At 51.8% G+C, this 20630-nt stretch overlaps 4 protein-coding genes across 4 annotated transcripts; 3 read left to right on the top strand and 1 right to left on the bottom strand.

Moving 5' to 3' along the window:
• Positions 1 to 7426: 7426 nt before the first annotated feature.
• CPAR01_14081 (uncharacterized protein) lies at positions 7427 to 7840 on the top strand (the record flags this gene model as incomplete). The annotated part of the gene is made up of 1 exon (XM_060498333.1): positions 7427 to 7840. One exon carries the CDS (start codon positions 7427 to 7429, stop codon positions 7838 to 7840), a length of 414 nt encoding a protein of 137 aa, XP_060343067.1.
• Positions 7841 to 8284: 444 nt separating this feature from the next.
• Positions 8285 to 8524, top strand: CPAR01_14080 (uncharacterized protein; the record flags this gene model as incomplete). The annotated part of the gene is made up of 1 exon (XM_060498332.1): positions 8285 to 8524. The coding sequence occupies one exon, from the start codon at positions 8285 to 8287 to the stop codon at positions 8522 to 8524; it is 240 nt and encodes a 79-aa protein (XP_060343066.1).
• Positions 8525 to 9050: 526 nt separating this feature from the next.
• Positions 9051 to 9566, top strand: CPAR01_14079 (uncharacterized protein; the record flags this gene model as incomplete). The annotated part of the gene is made up of 1 exon (XM_060498331.1): positions 9051 to 9566. The coding sequence occupies one exon, from the start codon at positions 9051 to 9053 to the stop codon at positions 9564 to 9566; it is 516 nt and encodes a 171-aa protein (XP_060343065.1).
• Positions 9567 to 17351: 7785 nt separating this feature from the next.
• CPAR01_14078 (uncharacterized protein) lies at positions 17352 to 19951 on the bottom strand (the record flags this gene model as incomplete). The annotated part of the gene is made up of 2 exons (XM_060498330.1): positions 17352 to 17548; positions 19852 to 19951. The coding sequence occupies 2 exons, from the start codon at positions 19949 to 19951 to the stop codon at positions 17352 to 17354; spliced, it is 297 nt and encodes a 98-aa protein (XP_060343064.1).
• Positions 19952 to 20630: the final 679 nt, after the last annotated feature.

Below are 20630 nucleotides of genomic sequence, written 5' to 3'. Positions count from 1 at the left end.
TGGTTCGTGAGGTAGGAAGGAGGATAGAGGAAGACGAAGGGGAAGAAGAGTAGTAAGTTTGGTTGGTGATGGAAGAGAAATGGAGAAGAGAGAAAACAATGGCTAGTGGTCACGACGAAAACGGCGGCTCGGGGTTAGCACATGCTGTTGGTGGGAAAGAGATGTGGCACGGTCCGGTCAATACGGATGCATGGAAATCGCCAGGCGGGTATGCGTAAGGTGAGTGTAAGGTAAGGTGGTTGAAGGAAGAAGGATACTGAAGCTGGATTGGATTTGCTTGGTTTGAAAGGCGGCAGAGTATCCGTAGAATTGAGAATAAGGGGAGGTAGTGAATAAGAGAAGAGGGGGTGTGTGTGGTGATTTGGGATTGGGGTGGGAAGAAGGGAAAATGGTGGAAGAGAGACGTGAAGTGGTTGAAAGTTGAGGTGAATGGCGGATGTGGGAAGGGTTCGAGAGAGGAGTACCTAAGGCAAGGTAGAGTTGGGGATGGGCCAACAACTGGAAGGGGAAGGAAAGAGGAACTGGGGCCCTTGGGGCTCTTGCTCTTGCTCTTTGGGGGGGGTGTGGGCCGTAGCAGAGAGGGCAGAAGTGAGAACCTGAAGGTGAAGGAAGGCCTGCACGCAAGCGACAACCAAGCGACTGGAGAGTGAAAGGCAGGCCGTCTGTCGCCCAGTCAGTTGCCCTCGTCGAACATGGACGGGCTGGGTTTGGCCTGGAGATGCTAGTCAAGGTCTCAAGGAAGGCCAACGGGTGGTGGGAGGGTACCCCCAGCCCAGGATCAAGTTGCTGGCTGAGGGCGAAGGGCGACCAGGACAGGGGTCCTTCCTTTCCCTGGTATACTACGGAGTAGGTACCACGCAGTAGAGACCAAGGTATCGCAGAGGGCAAGTTTGCGGCAAGAGGTACCTATGGAAACCTTACATTGCACCTGCCTTTCCACTTCCTATGCGGCTGGTCCTCGGTACGTACCTATCCTACCATGCCTCGTCCCCCCTCTCTCTGTCGCCTTCTGTCTGAGGTTCACCTGGCAAAAGTGTCTGGGTGCCCGGTAAGGATTGACAAGGAACGTACCTTCTCTGAGCCCTTCCTGTGCCTTTTTATGTCCTCAGGTTAAGGTAAAGTACGGATCACATTAAGTAGCAATTACTACGAATAGAACACCAAGCATTGGATCTCTCCAGAGTGACTACTGATACCCTAAGCATTCGCTTTTCGCCAATGTATCTGGCATAGTAGGCGACACACAACGTAGACGTACGATGGTGAAAGGACAAGAACCACCAGCAACTGGCAAGTCTGGACCCGTACGGAGTACCCAGTGCTAAGGTAGTGGAGAGAGCTCGATGCAAGTGACAGAATTCCCTGTCTAGTCATCGGCCAGCACCTTTTGTCACAGAATGCTGTCCAGAACCCATCGCACGTACGGGTACGGAGTATGGATACCTAGAACGTGAAGGCAGCCCAGGCAGGCTGCAAAAGCGAGGCAAGGAAAGGCAAGGTGAGGAGGAGAGAGCAAGGCACGGGACACAGACAGGCACAAACTGGAACCCATCTCGACAAAACAAAGTAGGTAGTGCTGGCTGGCGGAGGGGTCAGATCGGGAATTGTTAGTGCGGCCTCGTCTACGGCCTCGTCTGCGCAAGCGCTACCCCCTTAGCTCCAGTATGCGAGGGCGTAGGCTGTAGCCGGAGGTTACTACGTGAGAGCCGTGGACTAGCCCGCCGCCATTGACGAGGACTTGGACTGGTGCCCGTCCTTGGGTTGATTTACTGTTGTTTTAGAGCCGTGGGCACCATCGCGCGACCAAGCCTAGTATATTGTCCACGGGCTATCAGAGTAGTAGTCTGTATCGAACTGCCCGCTCTGTCATCGTCAACACGGCACTCCGCTGTTGTGGGTACGAAGCAACGAACGGACAGACGGACACAATGTGGTGACTCTGACCTGACACCTGCAATATGCAGAGAACAAGCAGGCAACCGAACATCAGCACGTCTGTCTGGTTGGGAGTCGTCTGTCTGGACTGACTGATGCCGATGGGCAAAAGAGGGTGGAGGGGCAAAGGCAAGATTCCGGTGTTCCGCTGCCGCCGGCTGCTGCGCTGCAAGATGCAGAGGAACGGCAATGACTGGTCCAAACCCGGCTTCTAGGCCCTGTGTCCTCCTCTTTCCGTTCTCTCAGAGTCAGATCTCTGTCAGCTTGGTCTTGCAATTCACCAATTCAACCAATTCCTCCTTCTCCCCGTGCGAGTTTCTATGGTCCCCCCGCGATTGAGAAAGCGGCAGGAGAGAGCGTGTGTGTGGTGCGCACCTACTGTGTGTGTGTGAGAGGGAAAGAGAGGATTGGCCAGTGGCCGCCCAGCGTAAGTGGAGCCGCCCAACCACACCACTTCCCAGGACGGAATAAGTGGGGTCCATGGCTTGGGGCTTGTTGCGAGTGATCCCCTGGGTCCCTGTGTGTGCCTGGGTCACCCCCAGGAAGTGGGGCACTGGGGCTTCGTCGTGACTGGAGCGTATTTTGCGAAACATGACCGGGGTCTATTAATAGCCCGCCCTCCAGGACCAACTTAGCAAGTACGAATAGAGAAAGAAGGAAAGAAAAGAAAAGGTCCGCAGTCCCAGTCGCGTGCATGCGCCTTGTACTTCGTAGTCGCCCGTCGTCTGGAGGTCGGCGCCAATTTTGGACCAATGACACGCCGGGGAGTTCCAATTTGGTCACTCCTGCCGTGCAGCCTCGGTACGTACCTGGCCTGTTGGATTCAGTTCATTTCAATCTTTTTGCCTCTTGCCCTCTTCACCACTGCTGGTTCGGGTTCATGGTTCATGGTCTCATGGATCTGCCCAATGTGTATCCCAGATCCGTTTGCCTACATATATGTCTGTTGCAATTGCTTGCCTCAGTCAGAGTTGTAGTCACGAAAGTAGAGTTGTCGATCAAAAGCTATTCAACACTAAAGATGCTGACCTGCTGCACATATGAAGTGTTCCGTCATTTCTCGCCACTGTTTGGAGTTCTTGTCCCTGATGAAGCTGCTGCCGGCGTTGGTGCCGCGTCTTAATCTCCAGACAGGAAAAAGATCTGCCAGGGGAACATCTACACACTCCATACACGCAGTAATAGCAATGCGCCGTCGCAGTGGCGGCGGGATTCCGTCTTCCATTGATGGGTGCTTATTTCCGGCTCACTGTCAGTCTACTTGTAGTGTTTGTTTCTGTGCCTCAAGGCTCAGCGAAATACCTCTCTGCACTTCCTCCTCCTCCGGTTGCGTTGGTTGTTCCACTTCGCTACGAAGAGAACGCCATGAGTTTGAAATTGCTGACCTGAGAACTCCGAATCAACCTATCAAGCTGGCTTCTCAGTGACATGCAGTGGCATGTCTACACATCACACGCACGCACTTACACACAAACGGTCACAGCGATCATACACACTAGTACCAACACGCAGACACGGGCTCTCAAGCCATCTGTATCCGTAATACGGGGAGTCGTTATTACCGTACGGAGTAATCCAAAGACTAGAAAGAAAATGACAGGCATGTCAAAAAGGAATATAGCTCAACGCCGCCAGGACTGGGCGCAAAGTTGCGGTGCGCAACGCCCAATCACCACTATTGTTTCCTCTTAGCAACCCCGAGTGCCAGCGCGAACTCCCGAGCCCCTTGTCTTGTCTTGCCCTATCCAATGGAAGTTTCCGTCTTTCTGCTCTCTGCCTCGCTGAGGCTGTAATACCGAAGAAAAGAGTCTGAACTCTGTAACCGAACAGCCGCCGTCGTCCTGTCCTGCCCTCGGCGGCGGCCTCGTCTCTGGGCTGTCAGATCTCGCCCTGGGTGACCAGTCTCCCGGCTGTTCCCAGTAATTGCCTGCTACTACTTTTGGCGCAGAGGGCTGGCTCATCTCTGAAGGCGAGAGCCTCCTGGCGTCCTGTGCTTTTTTTTTCTTGCTTGTCTTTCCCTGCCTTGCTCCCCCTCCACCCTTGCAACGAAATACCGAGACTCTGGTGCTGCTTGTGCCCTGTGGTGCTGTGCTTCTTGGGTTCCTTGCCTAAGTGGCTCTCCGGATATTCGTGCACTCTGTACAGTCAGCATTTCCAGTCCACATAACACATTCCTCACGAGAACCCAAAATACCCTCCACTCAAATTTGTGTAGGCAAATGCCGACCGACTCTCGGCCGGGATCGTGGGTTTCCGTGGGTTCGTTGAGAGTCAGTCTGGCAAATGTCGATTGCAGATCATTCCATCATTCCAAGCCCACTATAGAACATCATCATCGCCGGGCCGTGCTTCTCATTTGACAATTGACATATAGCCAATTTGTTGAACCAGGCCAATATCCTTACCGACAACTGGGTCTTCGATCATTAAACCCAAGCCCACCGACTTGAACTGCCCTAGTCTAGAACATGATGTTTCTGAACCATACTTCGTACGTCTGCGGTTACTACCCACGGAGTACCGACGGCTTGCGCGACATGCCACTGCCACAGCCTGCGTTTGCCCGTTCGTGCCCTTTTCTAGATGCGGCCATCACCAGCCAACCACCGGTTTCAGTTTGAACCACCATCTTTCGAGCAAGAAAAGCCGCCGCCGCCCTTTGTGGTGCCCGCGGCTCCGGCCTTAGCCGCCAAACATGCTCGGGATACACGCTGTCCTTTCGCTGTCTTTGCCCTTCTGAACACGCCGTAACTGAACACAGCCTTCTTTGTGGCTCCTTCCCTCGGCGGCAACGAAACGCTGCGGCCGCCTGTAGTGTGTCCTCCTCCTCCTCCTCCTCCCCCTCGAGTCCATTATCTCTCTCTATTTGCACTCATCAGCTCGAGTTTGTCCCTCGGTCTCGCCGCCGGACCCCCAATTGCGGTATTCAGTTGCGCGCGGCCAGGCAAGCAAGGCAGGATGGAGACCTTTATTTCATTTGTCGGAAACAGGTACAGAGGGCTCAGTATCCGCTGGAAGTTGATGGGCCCCCTACCTAAGTCGGTAAGAGCCACTATAGAGCTACACCCGATCTAGAATTTGCAACTTCTCCATAGAGTCCATTCTCTCTCCTAAATCAAGGGACCTTTTGGACGAACGAAAATGGAGGTATCCGACTTTGGGGCTCAGTTTGACCTATACTACGGATATTCCGTTCCACGTACAAAGAGCCGCCCACCCACTCTGTAGGCGCAGGCTTTTATCTGTCGGCGGCTGACCGAGCAGAGGGGGGAGACGCGTCGTAGCCAGTCCCGTGGGATAATTCGACGTTCGTCTCCATTCTGTGACCCTCGTCTTGCCAGGGATTAGGTTGCCAGTCACCCCAATTCACACTTCTCACAGGATAACGGCTCGCTACATCTTTCTCGAGTAGAGAGGACTCGACATCACGAGTCACATGGAAAAGATACTCTCTTTTCCGGTGGGCTGATTATAAGAAAGAAAGAAAAAGGGCCAATCTCCCAGCTGGCACCCAAGGTTTATCGCTTGACAGGTTGAAAGCGGCTAGGGAATTCGATCGACTCTGGCCTCGTGGCAATACTAGGAACCAGAGACAAGATTGACAAGCCACACCTAAAGGCAACATTCCAGAGTCTCCCAGGGCAGCAGGCCTACCAGAGAGAAAGAGAAACCGAAGGGGGGCACTCAGGGGCAGACGGGGGGTGGTCTGGTTGTCTTGTCAGGAAACCTTTTTCCCTTTGAACTGCTCTTTTTCATTCAAGTGAGGGCGAAAATCCCGTTCTTGACAACCAGAGACATCCCTCCTCCAGTCTTGCCAGCCAGATCCCTGCGCGTCCTCGTATGGGAGATGCCGAGGCAGGGCAGAGCCATCGTGGCTCCTCCATGGATGATACCTCTACCTGACGGAGGGACGGCTATAATGATCGATATTGTCTCTTTTTCTTCTTCCTTTTGCCAGAATTAGGAACACTATAGCCGGCGGCTCGTATATGTGTGTTCCTCTATTTACCCACGCTCACCGTTCGTCAATCTCTCGCAAGATAGATGGGATATCCACCGTCCCTCTTCGTCCCATGTATTGACTCACTCATCCTCCTCCATGCGCCCCCGTCTCATACTATAACGGCGGTGATGGTGGGGAGAAGAGGGGGGGAGGACACCGGCGTCATCATTTGCATCATCGCGACAACAAAGCAGTTGAAAGAAACGACGTTGACGTTGAAGAGCCTGGACGCGTTGGTCACATGGAAAACGGAGAAATAAAGAACGCTCGGATGCTGATACAACATCGTGGTCCTGAACTACAAGCAGAGCCTCCTGTTTTTTCCCCTTCCCCTTGTTGGATCACCGCATGAACTCCAGATGGTAACCCCGTCTTTTTTTTGTTTCTTGACAACGGGTTGGACGCTCGCAACGCAGCAGGGTCATGTTTGCGGCAGACATTCGGCAAGCGGCAACGTAACACGGCGCGGGCGCCCAGCCAGCTCATCCCTAAAACATTCTCAGACTTGAACCAGCTCATCGCAATTTCGCGATCGTAGATCAGGAAAATAAAACTCGGTAAAAAAAAACTGTTAGCGGGAAACGACCTGCGAGTCTGCGACAAAGTAAGATCACGAGACTAGGTACGGACACAACAGCGTAGTAGTGTGCGATCTTGCATTCCCTCCAAACCCTTTTAGCCATGGCATATACTATGAGAGCTTTTCCCTATGGTTTTTGTTCTTGTTTTTTGTGGCTTGCTCATCCCGCTGAAGGAGCACTGCAGCAAATGATTCAGGTTGGCTTTTGCCTCGTTCATACTGTGCTGCCTTGCCTCTCTTGGGTGTAAGTGTACAGTGTTCCCACGGTCGAGAGTTTTAAGAGGGAGAGAGAGGCAGAAACGAGTCTGTTGCGAGTCGCCGCCCCCACATCCTGCAGCTTTCCAATCTGGCGCTGCATGGGAGATTGGGAGCGTCGGGCCCTTGGTGTGAAATTTGAAGCTATTTTCCTCGACGTCTTGGCAGAATCTGAAACGAACAGGGATTGAACACCCCCTGAGTCGTCAGGGGGCGTGCGCCTTGGGTTTGATCCACTCCCGCGAGTCCGAAAAAAGAAGTGGCAGCGGCAACCTGCGCCAGAGCTCTGATTGGTCGCAAGGTTGACGGTTGCGTTACGGAGCACTTGGGAAGGGAATCACCGCCAGCTGGCAACCACTTCCACTTCGTCTCTGAGGTGCAGTCTTCATCACCAACAACCTGGGAAAACACCAAGAACCATCGGCGAGCACCTCGGCTTCGGAAGGTAGGCCCAGAAGCACTAGAATGGAGAGTCCGGGGGACGGAGCCCTGATCACCACAGACCCAGCCAGGCCCCCTTCCTCGGAGCGAAGCAGAAAGGGAAGATCCAATGATCACCAGTTTCCTATCCGTATTTTGTAACAAAATAGTGGCAAAAAGAAGGAGCGGCAACTGCGCCAGAGGGGGGGAATGCATGGAAAGGGCAACCAAGGATGGGATATCGAAAAGTCGGTCTGTTCATCCCGCCAACACTCCCATGCCCTGCTTTTCCACAGGGAACATCCCATTCTGCCATCTCTTCCCTTAACTCACCTACCGCAGTACGCATGCGACATTGCTTCATCATCTTTCTTCACAACTTACTCACTCCTCTCCTCTGCAGCATGCGCCATGCCCGCGTCTATTTTAGGCGTCTATCTTCCGCAAATTACGACTCTGCAGGTGACCCTTTCCGGCGTACCACCGATACTCATTACCTAAGTACAGGCTACAGATGCTATCAACTCTCTGCGCGCCTCATGTACAATCCTGCCACAGGCGAGCATTCTTGCTTCTTTCTACTGCTCCAGGGCTCTCTCTCAAGTTTCAAAACGAGCCACTGGCGCCCCGGCAGATCTTCCACCTGAAGAGGAAATGGGGCCTACAAGAACCCTCAAATGTCGTTAACCCAGACCCCTTCCCCTGGTCACAGTCTGTGTGACCCTTCTGCCCAGTAAATCCGGGGCTGTTTTAGCTGCCCGGACTCATCTGCAAAAGGACGGCCGGCCGTTGATACATGCTCAAGTCAGTGCCAGTTTAAGCCTCGTTCGGAATTCCCGTTTAATGATGAGCCTCATCAGCTTAGGGCTCGCCGGCCCAGAATGAGAATGAGCAGAAAATAAGGGACATTTTTTCCAGCGCACATCCAAATCTTATCGAGCAGCACCAAGTAATCTAACAAGAAATCTTGTTTGAACCTAGTGGCTATTGCTACCCAATTATGTCACTGCCATCCTGAGCGTCACGAAGAAACACCAGGCGCAAAAGGGCACGATAAACTTCTCGTCTCCGTCTCTCCCCCACCGTGCGCGATGAAGACGATGGCACGATGCACATCATCCAGTTCGCATCGAACTATGCCATTCCCGCCCACTCCGTCCCGTCCGCCATTTCGGTCGGTGGGCTTAGCTCTCCCGGCTCCCGAAATAAACCGTCACCTCATTTCGTCCCGTACGGTCCACGGATACCGGGCGACGCGTATCCTTCGTACAGATAAAGCTTGTGCCAGCGCGTACAGAGTACGTGCGTTCCTTTCAACGCATAACGGTTAATATCAATAAGGCATTCAAAGTCAAGCCCCCCATTTCCAACCGGTGCCCCCTCCACCTCCGTCGTCACGGTACGCTGTGCTGTCACGGGTGGGAACCGTGGGAAGGACCTTGGACCATCAGGCGAACCTCTCGCGTTCACATCTCTACCTAGTGTATATCAAGGCCCATGACAATATCTCCGCCCGATCTCGATCCTTCATTCGACGACCTTGGACCTGCCATCTCCACCGTCTTCGGGTGTCTGCCCTAATATCAATCTACGCCGGAACTCTGCTTCAACTCTCCAACAACGCGCACCCATGTCTCGAGAGTCTGAACTTCTGAAGGCCCCCCCAGTCCGTTTTAATTTGCCAAAGGGGCCCTACTCAGCCGAGCCTCAAATTCATTGCCGTTTTAGGACGGTGCCTGCCCCGAAGACTGTGTTATTGCTCCTAATTCTGATGCCCCGTCGCCCCAGCAATGCAAGACGGACGTTCAGGCGATAGGCATTGACCAGCCAGCCCTGAGCCGCTCTCCCAAGTTCTGGATGCGTAGCGAACGTGCCCATTGTTGTCCTCTCTTGTCGACGTCGTTGCAACTAGCGCCTCGTCAGAGCCTCGTGCTCCAGTTCTCGAACTCGCTATTGTCAAGACGGAGACGAGGCTGGGATCGTTCCCGCCCTCCGTCTCCGTCTCGTCTCACCGACCGCGCAGCATTGCACCAACACAACGCACGCCGCGTCTGCTTGCTCAGCCCTGAAAGGCACACGCAAACATGGCGCTGTTGCTTCATGCATTCACGGTTCCTTTTCCAGTCCAGAATTTGGTCGGGCCATCCCAGCTTGTCTGCCCTCTGTCTGCGGCTCCTTGCAACCCTGCAGCCAACTCTATCTCACCCACGTCTCCCCGATCACCATCGCTGGACCACAGATATAGTGTTCAGATACGTACAACGGCACTCTCCATTAAGTTCCATTGTCCCAGCCTTGGGCTCTTTGCCGTTGAGGGTCGCGTTGGGCCTCGTCACCTTTACGGTTTCGAACAGATACCGCGTCAGAGGTTGACAGCAACGAATTCCCTATCGTCCCACCACGGGCCATATCATCAAACGACACTGAAGCCACCCGGGCGACGTTTTACTCGTTGGTCTTCCTCTCTCGAAAAGGGCTCTCTACTCTTCTTGGTCGAGGATCCTCCTCGTCTCAGCTCCGTTGAAAGCACTGGTCTACGTCTATCGTCTGCCATCCCAAAAAAGTTTGACGATTTCTCTTTCGCCAAACTTGAAGTTGCGGATCAAACACGCGGTTTGCTAGCATGACTGTGGTCCCTCTTCCCTCTTCCCTCCCAGCCCCAGCCCCCAGCCCCCAGCCCCCTTGAAGACAACCACCCCAGGCACAGGCACGGACACGAAACCGGCGACATGCTGTTTCAGCGTCCACCTTTCGTCCACTTCGTTCACGACCACGTCGCCCTAGCGACTATGCACGTGAGTTTCCGAGAACAACAGTAACGCAAGCTCACTCGGTTCGGTAACAGTGCCTCCCCTTGCTCGTGAATCCGTCGAGAAAGACATGGCACAATGGGTAATGATACAACGCGAGGTCCAACATACTTGATCAAGACGGGGCGTGATATCGGGCGCGGGCAGTGAGGTGGTTGTTTCCGGGACGCTCCCTCCACTGCGTGATCCTAGCCCTCCTCACTATTGAATCTTTTCTTGGGACGCAGTTGTCCTTCGTCCGTTGCCGCCGCCGCCGCTGCTGCCAGAGACTACAAGGCAAGGCAAGGCAAGGTACCTCTGACTTTTGTCGATGCGTCCACTTGAACCTTCCCACCACACCAAACCACTCTCCTGGTAACACCACTGCTTGAGAACTTTAGTCTGGCAGTGCCGTGCCTTGTGTGCTTGTTGCTGCGTGTTGCTCCGGTGTAGTGTACTATGTATGGTGTATGATGTGGACTTTTTTAAGGTTGACATCTGTAACCCGATCACGACAATCATTTACAGGGAGTGATCCACGGCCGGACAACCCCTCTTTCTGCCCGGCGCTGCGCGCAACACACGAGGCGGGACGGGCAAGGCATGTTCTGGAGGTTCTACTGACTTTTCTCTGCTGCCTGACGTAGAAACCTAGGTGAAGGTGATGGAATATGCCACACTTAAGCTGAGCTTTACCACGCGCGGCCCCTCTTCCACCCAATCTCCTCTCTCCTCTCGCAAAGCTCTCAAGGTCTCTCCCCAGGAGCCCGCTCCGGTGAGATCGAGCTCGAAAAGTAAAAGGGTTAGTTAGAAGGGTGAAGCTAGCTGACTTAGCTCGGGTAGAAAGGGAGAAAGGGCGCCACCAAGCGACTCGGGAAATCAAGGGTCCTTTTCCCAAGATTAACGAAGTCGAGACCATACGAATTCGAGCCGCGGCCTGGCATATCCCCGGAATCTGGTTCAGAATCGACTAGTGCGTGGGAAATGTTCCGTCCGCTGGCGAGGGCGGCGACAAGTGGAAAAGAGAGTAGGTGCTGCTGTAGTAGTAGTCTTCGTAGACGGCGTGTATGGAAAGTCCCGTGTCCGATTAGGAAGTCCTGATTCTTCGCTCTCCGCCCGTACGCCCGCCCAGGCGCCCCCGCGCCCTCGGCCGCGCCAGCTCTGCGTTAGACCTGTTTGGTATCGGTGAGAGTATTTAGAGGAGGCTTTTCGTTGCGATTTACCTACCGAATGCGGAAAGTCTTGCTTCCAGCGGGCGGCGGATGGCGATTACTCAGTATATATCGGGGGTAATGAGGATAGAGAGTTCATTGAGTATACGAGGGATCGAGTCGAGTTTCTCTCCTCATCCAACGGCTGGATCAATATTGTCCCATCATTTGTTACGTAGGTCATCATGTTCCTTCCTAATAAATACTACATAGAGTCGTGTGAATTGCCCGTAATGAGTATTATCCCTCGAGGTGCCATTAATACCTGGTGAACAAGTTCACTTTATACGCCCCCGGGAACAAGCCAAGTCAAATCATGTTTATAGTTCCTTGAGAGTACTAGCTCGTTCAAGAGCCGTGGTATGTTAAAAGGTAAACTGAGGTGAGGTGAGGTGAGGTGAACTATCAAGTGGCTCTGTCCCCCGTATCCCCGACGCCGATCTTGCTGAGGCGGGGCTCGGAGGGGAGGGGGGTTGACCACCGGGTGGTGCGCGCCGGTCAGTATCCCCGCTTTTTACGTTTGGATGCGCCGGCCTGGCCCGCCGCCGTCGGGTCATGCATGAGTTTGAAGATATTTTGCAGCTGTCCTCGATGTCATCATTCTCTGGCGGAAGAGGTCTTTGTCGTGTCGCTTATATTTAGTTATTGCATTCCTTCTTTGATGAGACTGAGTGTTCATTTTGGTTCTGCTTTGGTTAAAGAGCTAGGTACGTTATGGAGGACCAGGGCGGATAGGATATGAATACCTTACTTTCAAATAGACGATGGCGGTAAACAGCAAGCAAAGTTTCATTACAGCTGCCCGTAAGCGATGAGGTTTCGGCGGCTAGGCTTTGTCTCCTTGTCTGCCTTGCTTGGTTGTCGTGTTCTCTTTGACTGCGCGCGAGGGGGGTTTTTTAGCCAAAGCTTTTTTTCTGTCAGCCGGCCGGTGAGGTCGGTTGCAATTGATCTTTCTACAGACTTTCGAGCAAGTTTACAGTCTTTGTGTACCTCAAGCGCGCGCATAGGGCGAACCCTTTGTGTTCTTCGATTTCGACCTCGAGTCGTAAGGGGCCGGGGTCGTTCGAGAGGATTCGTGAAAATCTGGTCGAAAGGAGCAAAGTGCAGCTTAGACGTTAAGGCGACGGCGGCGGAGGCGGCAGTGGTATTGATGGTATATACTTCTCATGAACATGTACTCTGGTAATGACGAGTCTCTGGGTACCTAGTGGCTATAGTTTTAGAGACGGTAGGTCTGATGGGAATTTCACTACCTTCCTTTTCATGATGAACACCGAGCTCAATTGAGCATGAATATTGTGAAGTCTCGACTGCTATATGATGCTTTATCCCCTCCGTTTCTCCTGCTTTTGAACCTTGACTGGCTTTTATTTTGAGTCTGCTCTGAGTAGGTTACTTATTCATGGACTACTTCATAACCATGAAGTCCTCGCGTGCTTTTATAAGGGGCTGAACCTGTGTAAAATTGGCATCGCCTGAAGGCGTACAGCCAGATTTTCAGCGGTCCTCGTACAAAAGCGTGAACGTCTTGCTATTGTATCACGATGCTCAGGTATTCTTGACTACGTGGGTGCGAAGTTCGTACGCAGCGTTAGAAGTTTTGGCCCAATCTATCGCCACATGCCATATCTAGGGACGTGAGGGGAATAAATCATGATGTGTCAATCTACAAATGTTGGAGAAGCTGCCTGCTGTCAAAGTCATCTCAGATCCCTCCGTAAAATCTTGATCGAGCGTGCCCATCATCTAGGTGTCTATCATTCATTGCGCTTTGTGTGGTTCGCGAGGACTTGACTGGAACTCTGGGGCTGCGAGGCCGTCAAACGATTGTACGATTCCATTGCCTATAGTCAAAACACAACTCAAACTATGCCGAAATTAATCTGGAAGCAGGAGGGATTCGCTGAGGGTCGCTGCTGATAAGGCGTCTACGCACACATTCGCAAGACATAACGTACTTGACCACGAAGTGCGTGCCGTTTTTGATGCCATAATACATCATCTCTGAACTCTTTCCAGGTATCTTTTGTAGTCTTTAGCAGCTTTACTTGACCCGGTGGCTTTCCTAAGGAGTCATGCACAGAACTCGGTTACATTTTACCAGATTTTTGGTGAATGGCTATAGCTTGCGTCATACGATCATTGCCAAAGTGACCAAACTCCAGCCTTATTCGACAAACAAGAGCCCTATTCAGCGGTCTTACGGGAGCCCTGAATGATCTCATCAACTACAATGTTCAAGTTAGATCACAATCAGGGAGCTATTCAAGTTCTAAACCTCATAACGACGTCTCTACCCTTGATACCCTCTGTGAGCCCGAACCTTCCTATGCGGGTTGGGGGGGGGGGGTGTCAAAAGAGGCCCTTGCTTCTGCCTATTAATTTACTATGCTGTATACGCATCCTTCTGCCCGTATAATGGAGGGAGTCTGTACCAATAGTAAAATGACCTCTGAGATCAGCATTAATATTCAAAACCACGATACTCTGAAACATCTGTTCTAATTCTCCTCTGTTCAAGTATTCAGAGTGATCATATAAGTACAGAGTGGGTCGATTCTGAACAAGAAAAATAGAAGGAGGAAGGAGCAGTGTGCCCCGGTTGTACTATACACACATACTGATGTGGCTCCTAAATGTTCCGGGAGGTGCCTATGAGGCATAAGGTCATTGAGCGTGCAGTCTGTTGGAGCACTGTTGAACCCCCCCTCCCCCTAACTCGCGTAGGTAGTCTTGCGATGGAGTGGCCTGAAGTCCGAGAATGCTGGATCGGATACGAGGTTGTTGAATTTCCCCTTTGCATTTTGTTGATAAAAGTCACAGGGCAGGAGAGACCAGAAGCTTCGCCACGAGCACTTTTACCTGGTCTCTGCAGGCTTTCTACGGCCTGTCTCAAGCGAAAACTCTGATGAAAGCACATACGGTAGAGAGACTAGATGTCTGTTTTAAAGCATAGAGAAGGATTATGAGTGATCACTGCCCTGATACAGAACCATTCATGACCGAGACCTGTCTCGTCAACATCCGTCTTCCATCACAAGAAGGCAGTCAAGCTTTCCAACCAAACACCCTTGGCAACCATCAATACTGAGGATAAAACAGTCTTTTTTCTATAGTTCTCCCTCAATATTTGAAAAATTGGCAGTCTTGAGTCTGTCAAAGATTTCGCGCCGTTTTTAAGAGGGATGTAACTGGCCCTCGAAATAAGTCTTGTTGACAAAAATCTATCCCAAGAGACTACTGCCCGGTAGACGATACTCAACGGAGTTGGAAGATGCCGGGAGTTCTTACACTAGGCTGACGAGGTGTGACGATGTAGAAGTAATTTCGACAATGTCTGCCTGGGAAAACTGCTAGTCAGAGGTTGAGTTCCAATCGCCCTGGTTCTTACCGCACAGGAACCTGCCAGTGGTTGTAACACGAAGCAATTGTGATTGTTATTTTTTTTTATCAAGGAACGATAATCCCCCTTGGCTGAGCACTTATATGGACCAGTGATTACCTGCCTCTCCTACAAGTTTCCTCTTCATGCGTATCTTCCTTCCCTCTGCCTCCCTCCCCAGTGTCATTGATCTGTGGCTCTTCACTCGGCAAAGAGAATGCTATAAAAGACTCCTGAGATCGGGAAGAGTAAGAATTCTGCGTTGCATCACATCGGATACCCAGACTACGCACATCTGTTCTGATGCTGATGTGGATCGACACGCATGTTTTACTACCCTCGGAACACCTGACTACCTTTTGATCCGGCTCTTTTGTTCTCTGTGTGAACGTAACTATGATCTATGACAAATTGGAACCCACAGTAAGACTAGTTACGATAGTGCCGTTGAGAACTAACTCTCAGGCTCACAAGATCAGGTCGGAGGCGGGAAGAACATTTCCCCTGCCGGCTTGAAATACTATGAAAACCTTTGTATGCCCCTTGATTTCCACGGTGACTTGACCCGATATCTGGCATTCGGAAAGGTGAGTTCGAATGACCCAGTTTCTCTTTGAATGAACTCACGTACTAAAAGGTACCGCCACTCCGCACAGCGGTAGAACTAATGGAGAAGAAGACAATACGTGTATAGAACTAGGAAAGAGCCCCTATTCCCATAAGATATGAACTCAAGGCTCTATCATACGACAAATTCTTCATCTTTTTTCTCAGAGATACCAATCTCAAACACCCTAAAGGACGACAGAAACGCCTCGAGCCTCGAAAAACCTCGACGAACACGAGCAAACCACAAAACGCGGTGACCAGAGAGGGAAAGTCACACGCTCGATTCAACATCCTCAACCATCACGACACTAGCGGTCGTCAATCTCACTATGAATCAATACACTGCAGCCGAAGGACCTCCAAAAGCCTGTATGTTTCCGCCCTTTGAGCCAAACCCGGGCTACCACGGAGTTGACCTTTGCAAAGGTCGATGTGGCAAGCCTGTTATCAATGGCATTTGGAGGATGGTTTCTTAGCAAGGCCATTTAAGCTCGTAATTAAGTTCATCGCCACCAGAATGTCAGAAACACCGCAAAAAACGGCTCTCTTGGATCAATCAGCAGTGCCACCGTCCTCGGCATCAATACTACCGCTCCTTGGACAACACGGGCCCTTGGATACCTCCAGTAAGCAAGCCCACCCATCAGCCTTATCAGCTCTACGCCTCTCCGGCGATTTCCTCAGCTCTGTAGATTCAAGGCGGACAAACCTTGAACTGAGAACAAGCCAAGATCTAGATGCTCTCCTCACGAGGTTTTTCTTCGCTCGCCGTGTCTCCGAAAAGCTTGGCCCGGACAAGAAACCTCGGATACCGGAAGAGCCAAGCGTACCAAGACCAACAGAACTTGTAGAAGTTCACAGATCGAATGGGTACTTACGATTCTCTCGCGAACAAATATCGTATGGATGTTGGCAGTTCCTTGGCGGACGAAAACCGCCCTTCCCATATCAGATGGGAATCTACTGAGAGGAACATCATATTCGGCACCATCAACACAAAATCCCAATCACGCATGATGTTGAATAAAGTCCCAGAGTAATAGGAAAGAATGGAGGGGGGATAACGTCCTCATCATTCACGCTCGCCTCGGGAATCCAAAGGAGGGGTGCAGAGTTGGGATGGAACATCCGTATACCATTCCCTTCAGGTAGGTCAAGGAAGAAGAGACATACAGGGCTGGTGAGGGTGGCTGAGTGATCGAGGAGAACCACGACCGAGCAACGAAGATAGGCTTCAAACCAGCCAAGAAAGGACTCACAAGAGCCGGATGTCAGATAATGCGTCCGATCAACCGATGGCTCTCATGATTAAACTTCGCCCTGCGAATAAACTTTTGGAGACGGTATGACTGCCCACCCGCCCGTCCATCCGCGAGCTTCAGGGGACATGATATCTCGGATTGAGCCCCAGAATAAGGCTCTCTCTTGACCCTTTCCTCAAATCTAGCCTTCGGACTTAAGATATCCGCTTCAAGTTGCAAGGCTTCTTACCCTTTGTTGCAGTCATCATTGGAGAGCAATCAAGGACTCAGCCGGCGACTTGACGGCAAGCAAATCGCGTATCAGAATATGAAGGTGCGTTGGTCAACTGCACTCCAAGAGACGTCCATCATTCGAGAGTATCACACAATGATAATGATTACTTCGTAGGGAATAGACGCAACAAAGAGCATCGCATAATCTAATACTTGAATATGCTTGACAAGAAAAGGGGGAAGATGCCCGGCCACGCAAGCCTCAAACAAGCTGAATTCTTAACCGTGAGATCGAACCCATGGTTCGTCCAGAGTGCCCGCCTCCAGACATACGACTCAAGAGGTATAGGAGGACCACATAAATGTTTCGTTTGGTTCCGCGCATTCGAGATCCGTGGATGCTGGCTAGCGTTGTGAGGCAATAGCCACTCTTCGGCCGTGACTGCCTTTCCTCGGGATATGTTTGCCGACTATATGTGAGGTTGTCTATGTTCCCGGAACGTTTACCGAAGTGTTCCGGGGTCTATTCTCAACTAGGGCTTACTGGAATCTGACGCCCATCAGACTTGGATACATAGAAAATTACTGCGATCTGTTCAAGCACCCGCTTCGTCAAAGACCGCTAGGTGAGCTTATTCACAGGTCTCCCCGACTTCATTGGACTTCCAACTCATTTTGCTGACGCGCAACCATCAGGCGGGAAGACCGTGCGGCTGCAAGTATCCCTGCTCGTATCCGTATGAGAGGAGGAAGAACCCGACATCATTTTCCTTGCTAGATACGAACTGTCCCCGGGCCATTGCGAACGCGGCTGATGGGCCCACAGTGTTCTTGTTGTGCTGCTGGTTTCGAACCCAAGGGAGAGGATTGCCAAACGACCCAAGTGATTCTATGTCGATATGTGATGCTCATTAGCGACGATCAAGTGCACCCCTGCGTGTTATGACAAGCAAAGGGAAACTTTCTTTTCAAGCAGTGTAAAGGGGCAATACACCACTACGGCACGGCTCTTCCTTTCGATGTCAGAATATAGTCGGGAGAAGGCAATGTATCCGCTGTGACCGTGGAATGCCGCGGACAGCGGTAGCCGCTCAAACTACTTTTAGGACCCTGGCGATGGTGAAGGTAGAATAATCTTTGGCCGAAGAAGTGATGGGACATGCGTGCTGATGCATTTGATAAGTTCTATCACTGCTTCTTGGGTGGTAGCAGAAATAGTTTAGAGAGCATGGTTTGGTTTAGTGTCGCACGACTGAAGAAATGCAATGCATGTCTCGTTTGATGTGGTTGGAAGGTTGAGACACACTCGATGCGGAGTGCGATGTGGCTTTGGAGCCACAGGAAACCGACTTTCTCTAGAATGTGATATTGCAGCCGATCTTTCACACGACTCAGTACTTCTAAGTTCTGGAACCTAGGAAATTAGTTGATCGCCCCAGCTGTATCCGTATCCAGTTCAGATATACGAACGGGCGAGCGGTATTGCGTTTCCTGCTTGAGCTTTGCGTGGCTGGCAATTCTGCACCTCATCGAAGTCTCATTCTAGTATCCTGGTCGTCGAGCCCCGGTTTGACGGTGATCGGCATCGCTAGCGTCTCCATCTCATAGGGACAGCAAATATCACCCAGGTTGAATCCATGTTTGCTTTGCGTGGAAGCCAACTATGCCATTTGGACACCTCCCCAGCAGCAACAATTAGTCAAGAAGAAAGGCCGTCAGAGAGGCTGCAAGCACTCGAGTGGTAGCACAAAGAATAAAACTGGCTGCGCGTTGGCGCGGATAGCACAGTGGCGGGTGTTTCGCTCCTCCTGCATGTTGGGAGTCAAGTCACTGGTGATGACCTGCAGACCCCTTGTGACTGCATATCCGGGGGTCTGCATTCCGTAATGTCATTTCTCTGCCGTGGCGAGGAGTCGAGGACTCGGATCTCGAGGAAGTGGAAAACTGCAAAGTGACAGGTCGGCGCCGTCGCAGGTGGATTGCGAGGAGAGGAGCTCGAGCCTCGTCCCATGTTGCATTGGTGCCGACTAGCTTGGAGGAAACAGAAATTAGTTGGGGAGCACTGAGCGCAAAATGACAGAGGCACCCTTTGGCAGGCAGCTGTCAATCAGACGTCTGCATTTGCGGCCGTCGTGCCCCCACGAGTCCGAGTGTGAATCCAAAAGATTTGGCTGCGAGGTTTCGTCTGTTGTCTGTTCATACGGGTAGATCATCTCAAGAGACGAGCCCGATGTGACTAATCTTCGTATACCTAGCCATAAACGAGTGGAGTGCCGCCTCATGCCTCGGAATGCCTATGTTCTTTCGATCGAATTTGGCACAAATTACCTATCACCTGATCCCCCTATCTTGCCGGCCGTTGAGAAGGGTTTGCAAATTCTGCCAGCGTTATACTCAGCTCTCTATTGCGAGTGTTTTCTCCTGCTCTTATACAAAGATTTGTACGGAGTAGACAGGATCCAGATTCTGCGACTCGGAATCTTGGAGCAGTACGGACAGAGTAGCAGCGCCGCAGCATCGATGTTCCATGTTTGAGACAGGCACGAGTCCAAAGCCCGTGACCTCTTTGGCTTGGTTTGCAGCTGAAGTTGAGAAACGCTAAGACGACCGTCAGCGATGGTTTGACCGAAGCTAGAGGCTGGCTTGGAACCGGTCGAGGAGCCATCCCCTATTTCAGCTGGGCCAACCAGCCACCTCGAACGGTCGAGCTGTGAGTGACATCAAAGACCCCTGGAGGCTTGTTGCCCGAGAGCCGCAAATCCCTGTCCTCACAGCTCATTTGTCCTGATTAAGGTGCTGGACTTCCCTGCGGCATCTCCACCAAAATGGTCTTGGCCTTTTTGTTTTCTCAACGGCGGGACTCGGGGCCTTTGGTCTGTCTGGTATCCGTACCTGTGAGAGGGAGAGAGGGAGAACCCAGGTTTCGAGCATACGATATCTTTAGAGATGATGAGAAGCAGTCGAAGCAGTCGCGGCTGAAGATCTGGATCATACGTACGGATTACGCCGTGAAGTAGAAATATGGTGCCAGTATTCCGTACTCCTGACAGTGCCTGTCCATGGGTCTATAAACAAAATCTATGGCTGGTGGATGTCGAGGTTAAGCGGAGTGAGGGAAGAGGGCGGTGTGTTGATGATTGGTGCCTCGACCCATTTCACTGCTCGGCAACGAAATCAGAGGGACAGGTTTACCGGAGAGGTGGCGGGAGCGCATACGGCCCGCCATAGGGATCCACGAAACCCATCTGCTGGCGGCTTCTGGATGGTTGTCTGCCGCGTTGAAGTGGTGCATTGTGGATGCGGTTGATATGTATGTCGCTTTTGGTGGCCGGGGTCGTCAGGCGAGGATCACGGCTGAAGCCTGAAGCACATGGGCATCAGTCAGGACTCAGGACTCGGAAACCGGGGCAGGCGTGGAATTGTGACGAGGTATCCGTAAAATGTGCTGTAGTTGCTGTATGCCAGGTCTTCGAGAGGGTAGTATCCGTAGCATCTAGAAGCAGAAAGTTTGAGACGAGGTTGAACAGAGTTACAAATGAGCGGTAGTATCTGCTATGCTGGATCGAACTACGAAACACGCTTTGCTTTGCATCTTGAAGAGGTGTGACTGTAAGTGAGGTGCGAATAGATGTATCGTTAAACGGGAGGTTCCGGTCTTAGCTATTCACTCTTTCCGCAAGAATCTGTCGTAAATGGCAGGCCCCCGAGGAATATTGTCACCCAGTCGGCGAGAACAGAAGGGACATGATCAAATGGGAACGGACGAACAAATACGTATTTGTAAGTACTCAAGGTACGCAGCACTATCCACAGGCCAGTTGAGGTTTCCAGTAGAGTGGGATACCAGTGTACGGGTAGAGGTACCGGAGGGACTTGAGAAGAGGTCCGAGCTGTTCAGGTCTTGTAGCTGCAGGTTGAAAGTGATGGGATGAGGCATCCATATCCACATCCATACCCGTTCGTACAGACGG

This window comes from Colletotrichum paranaense (assembly GCF_030867605.1).
Source record: "Colletotrichum paranaense strain IMI 384185 chromosome Unknown Scaffold_14.1, whole genome shotgun sequence".
NCBI lineage: Eukaryota > Fungi > Ascomycota > Sordariomycetes > Glomerellales > Glomerellaceae > Colletotrichum > Colletotrichum paranaense.
The sequence above is the reverse complement of the archived record's forward strand: the minus strand, read 5'-3'. Positions and strand labels throughout refer to the sequence as shown.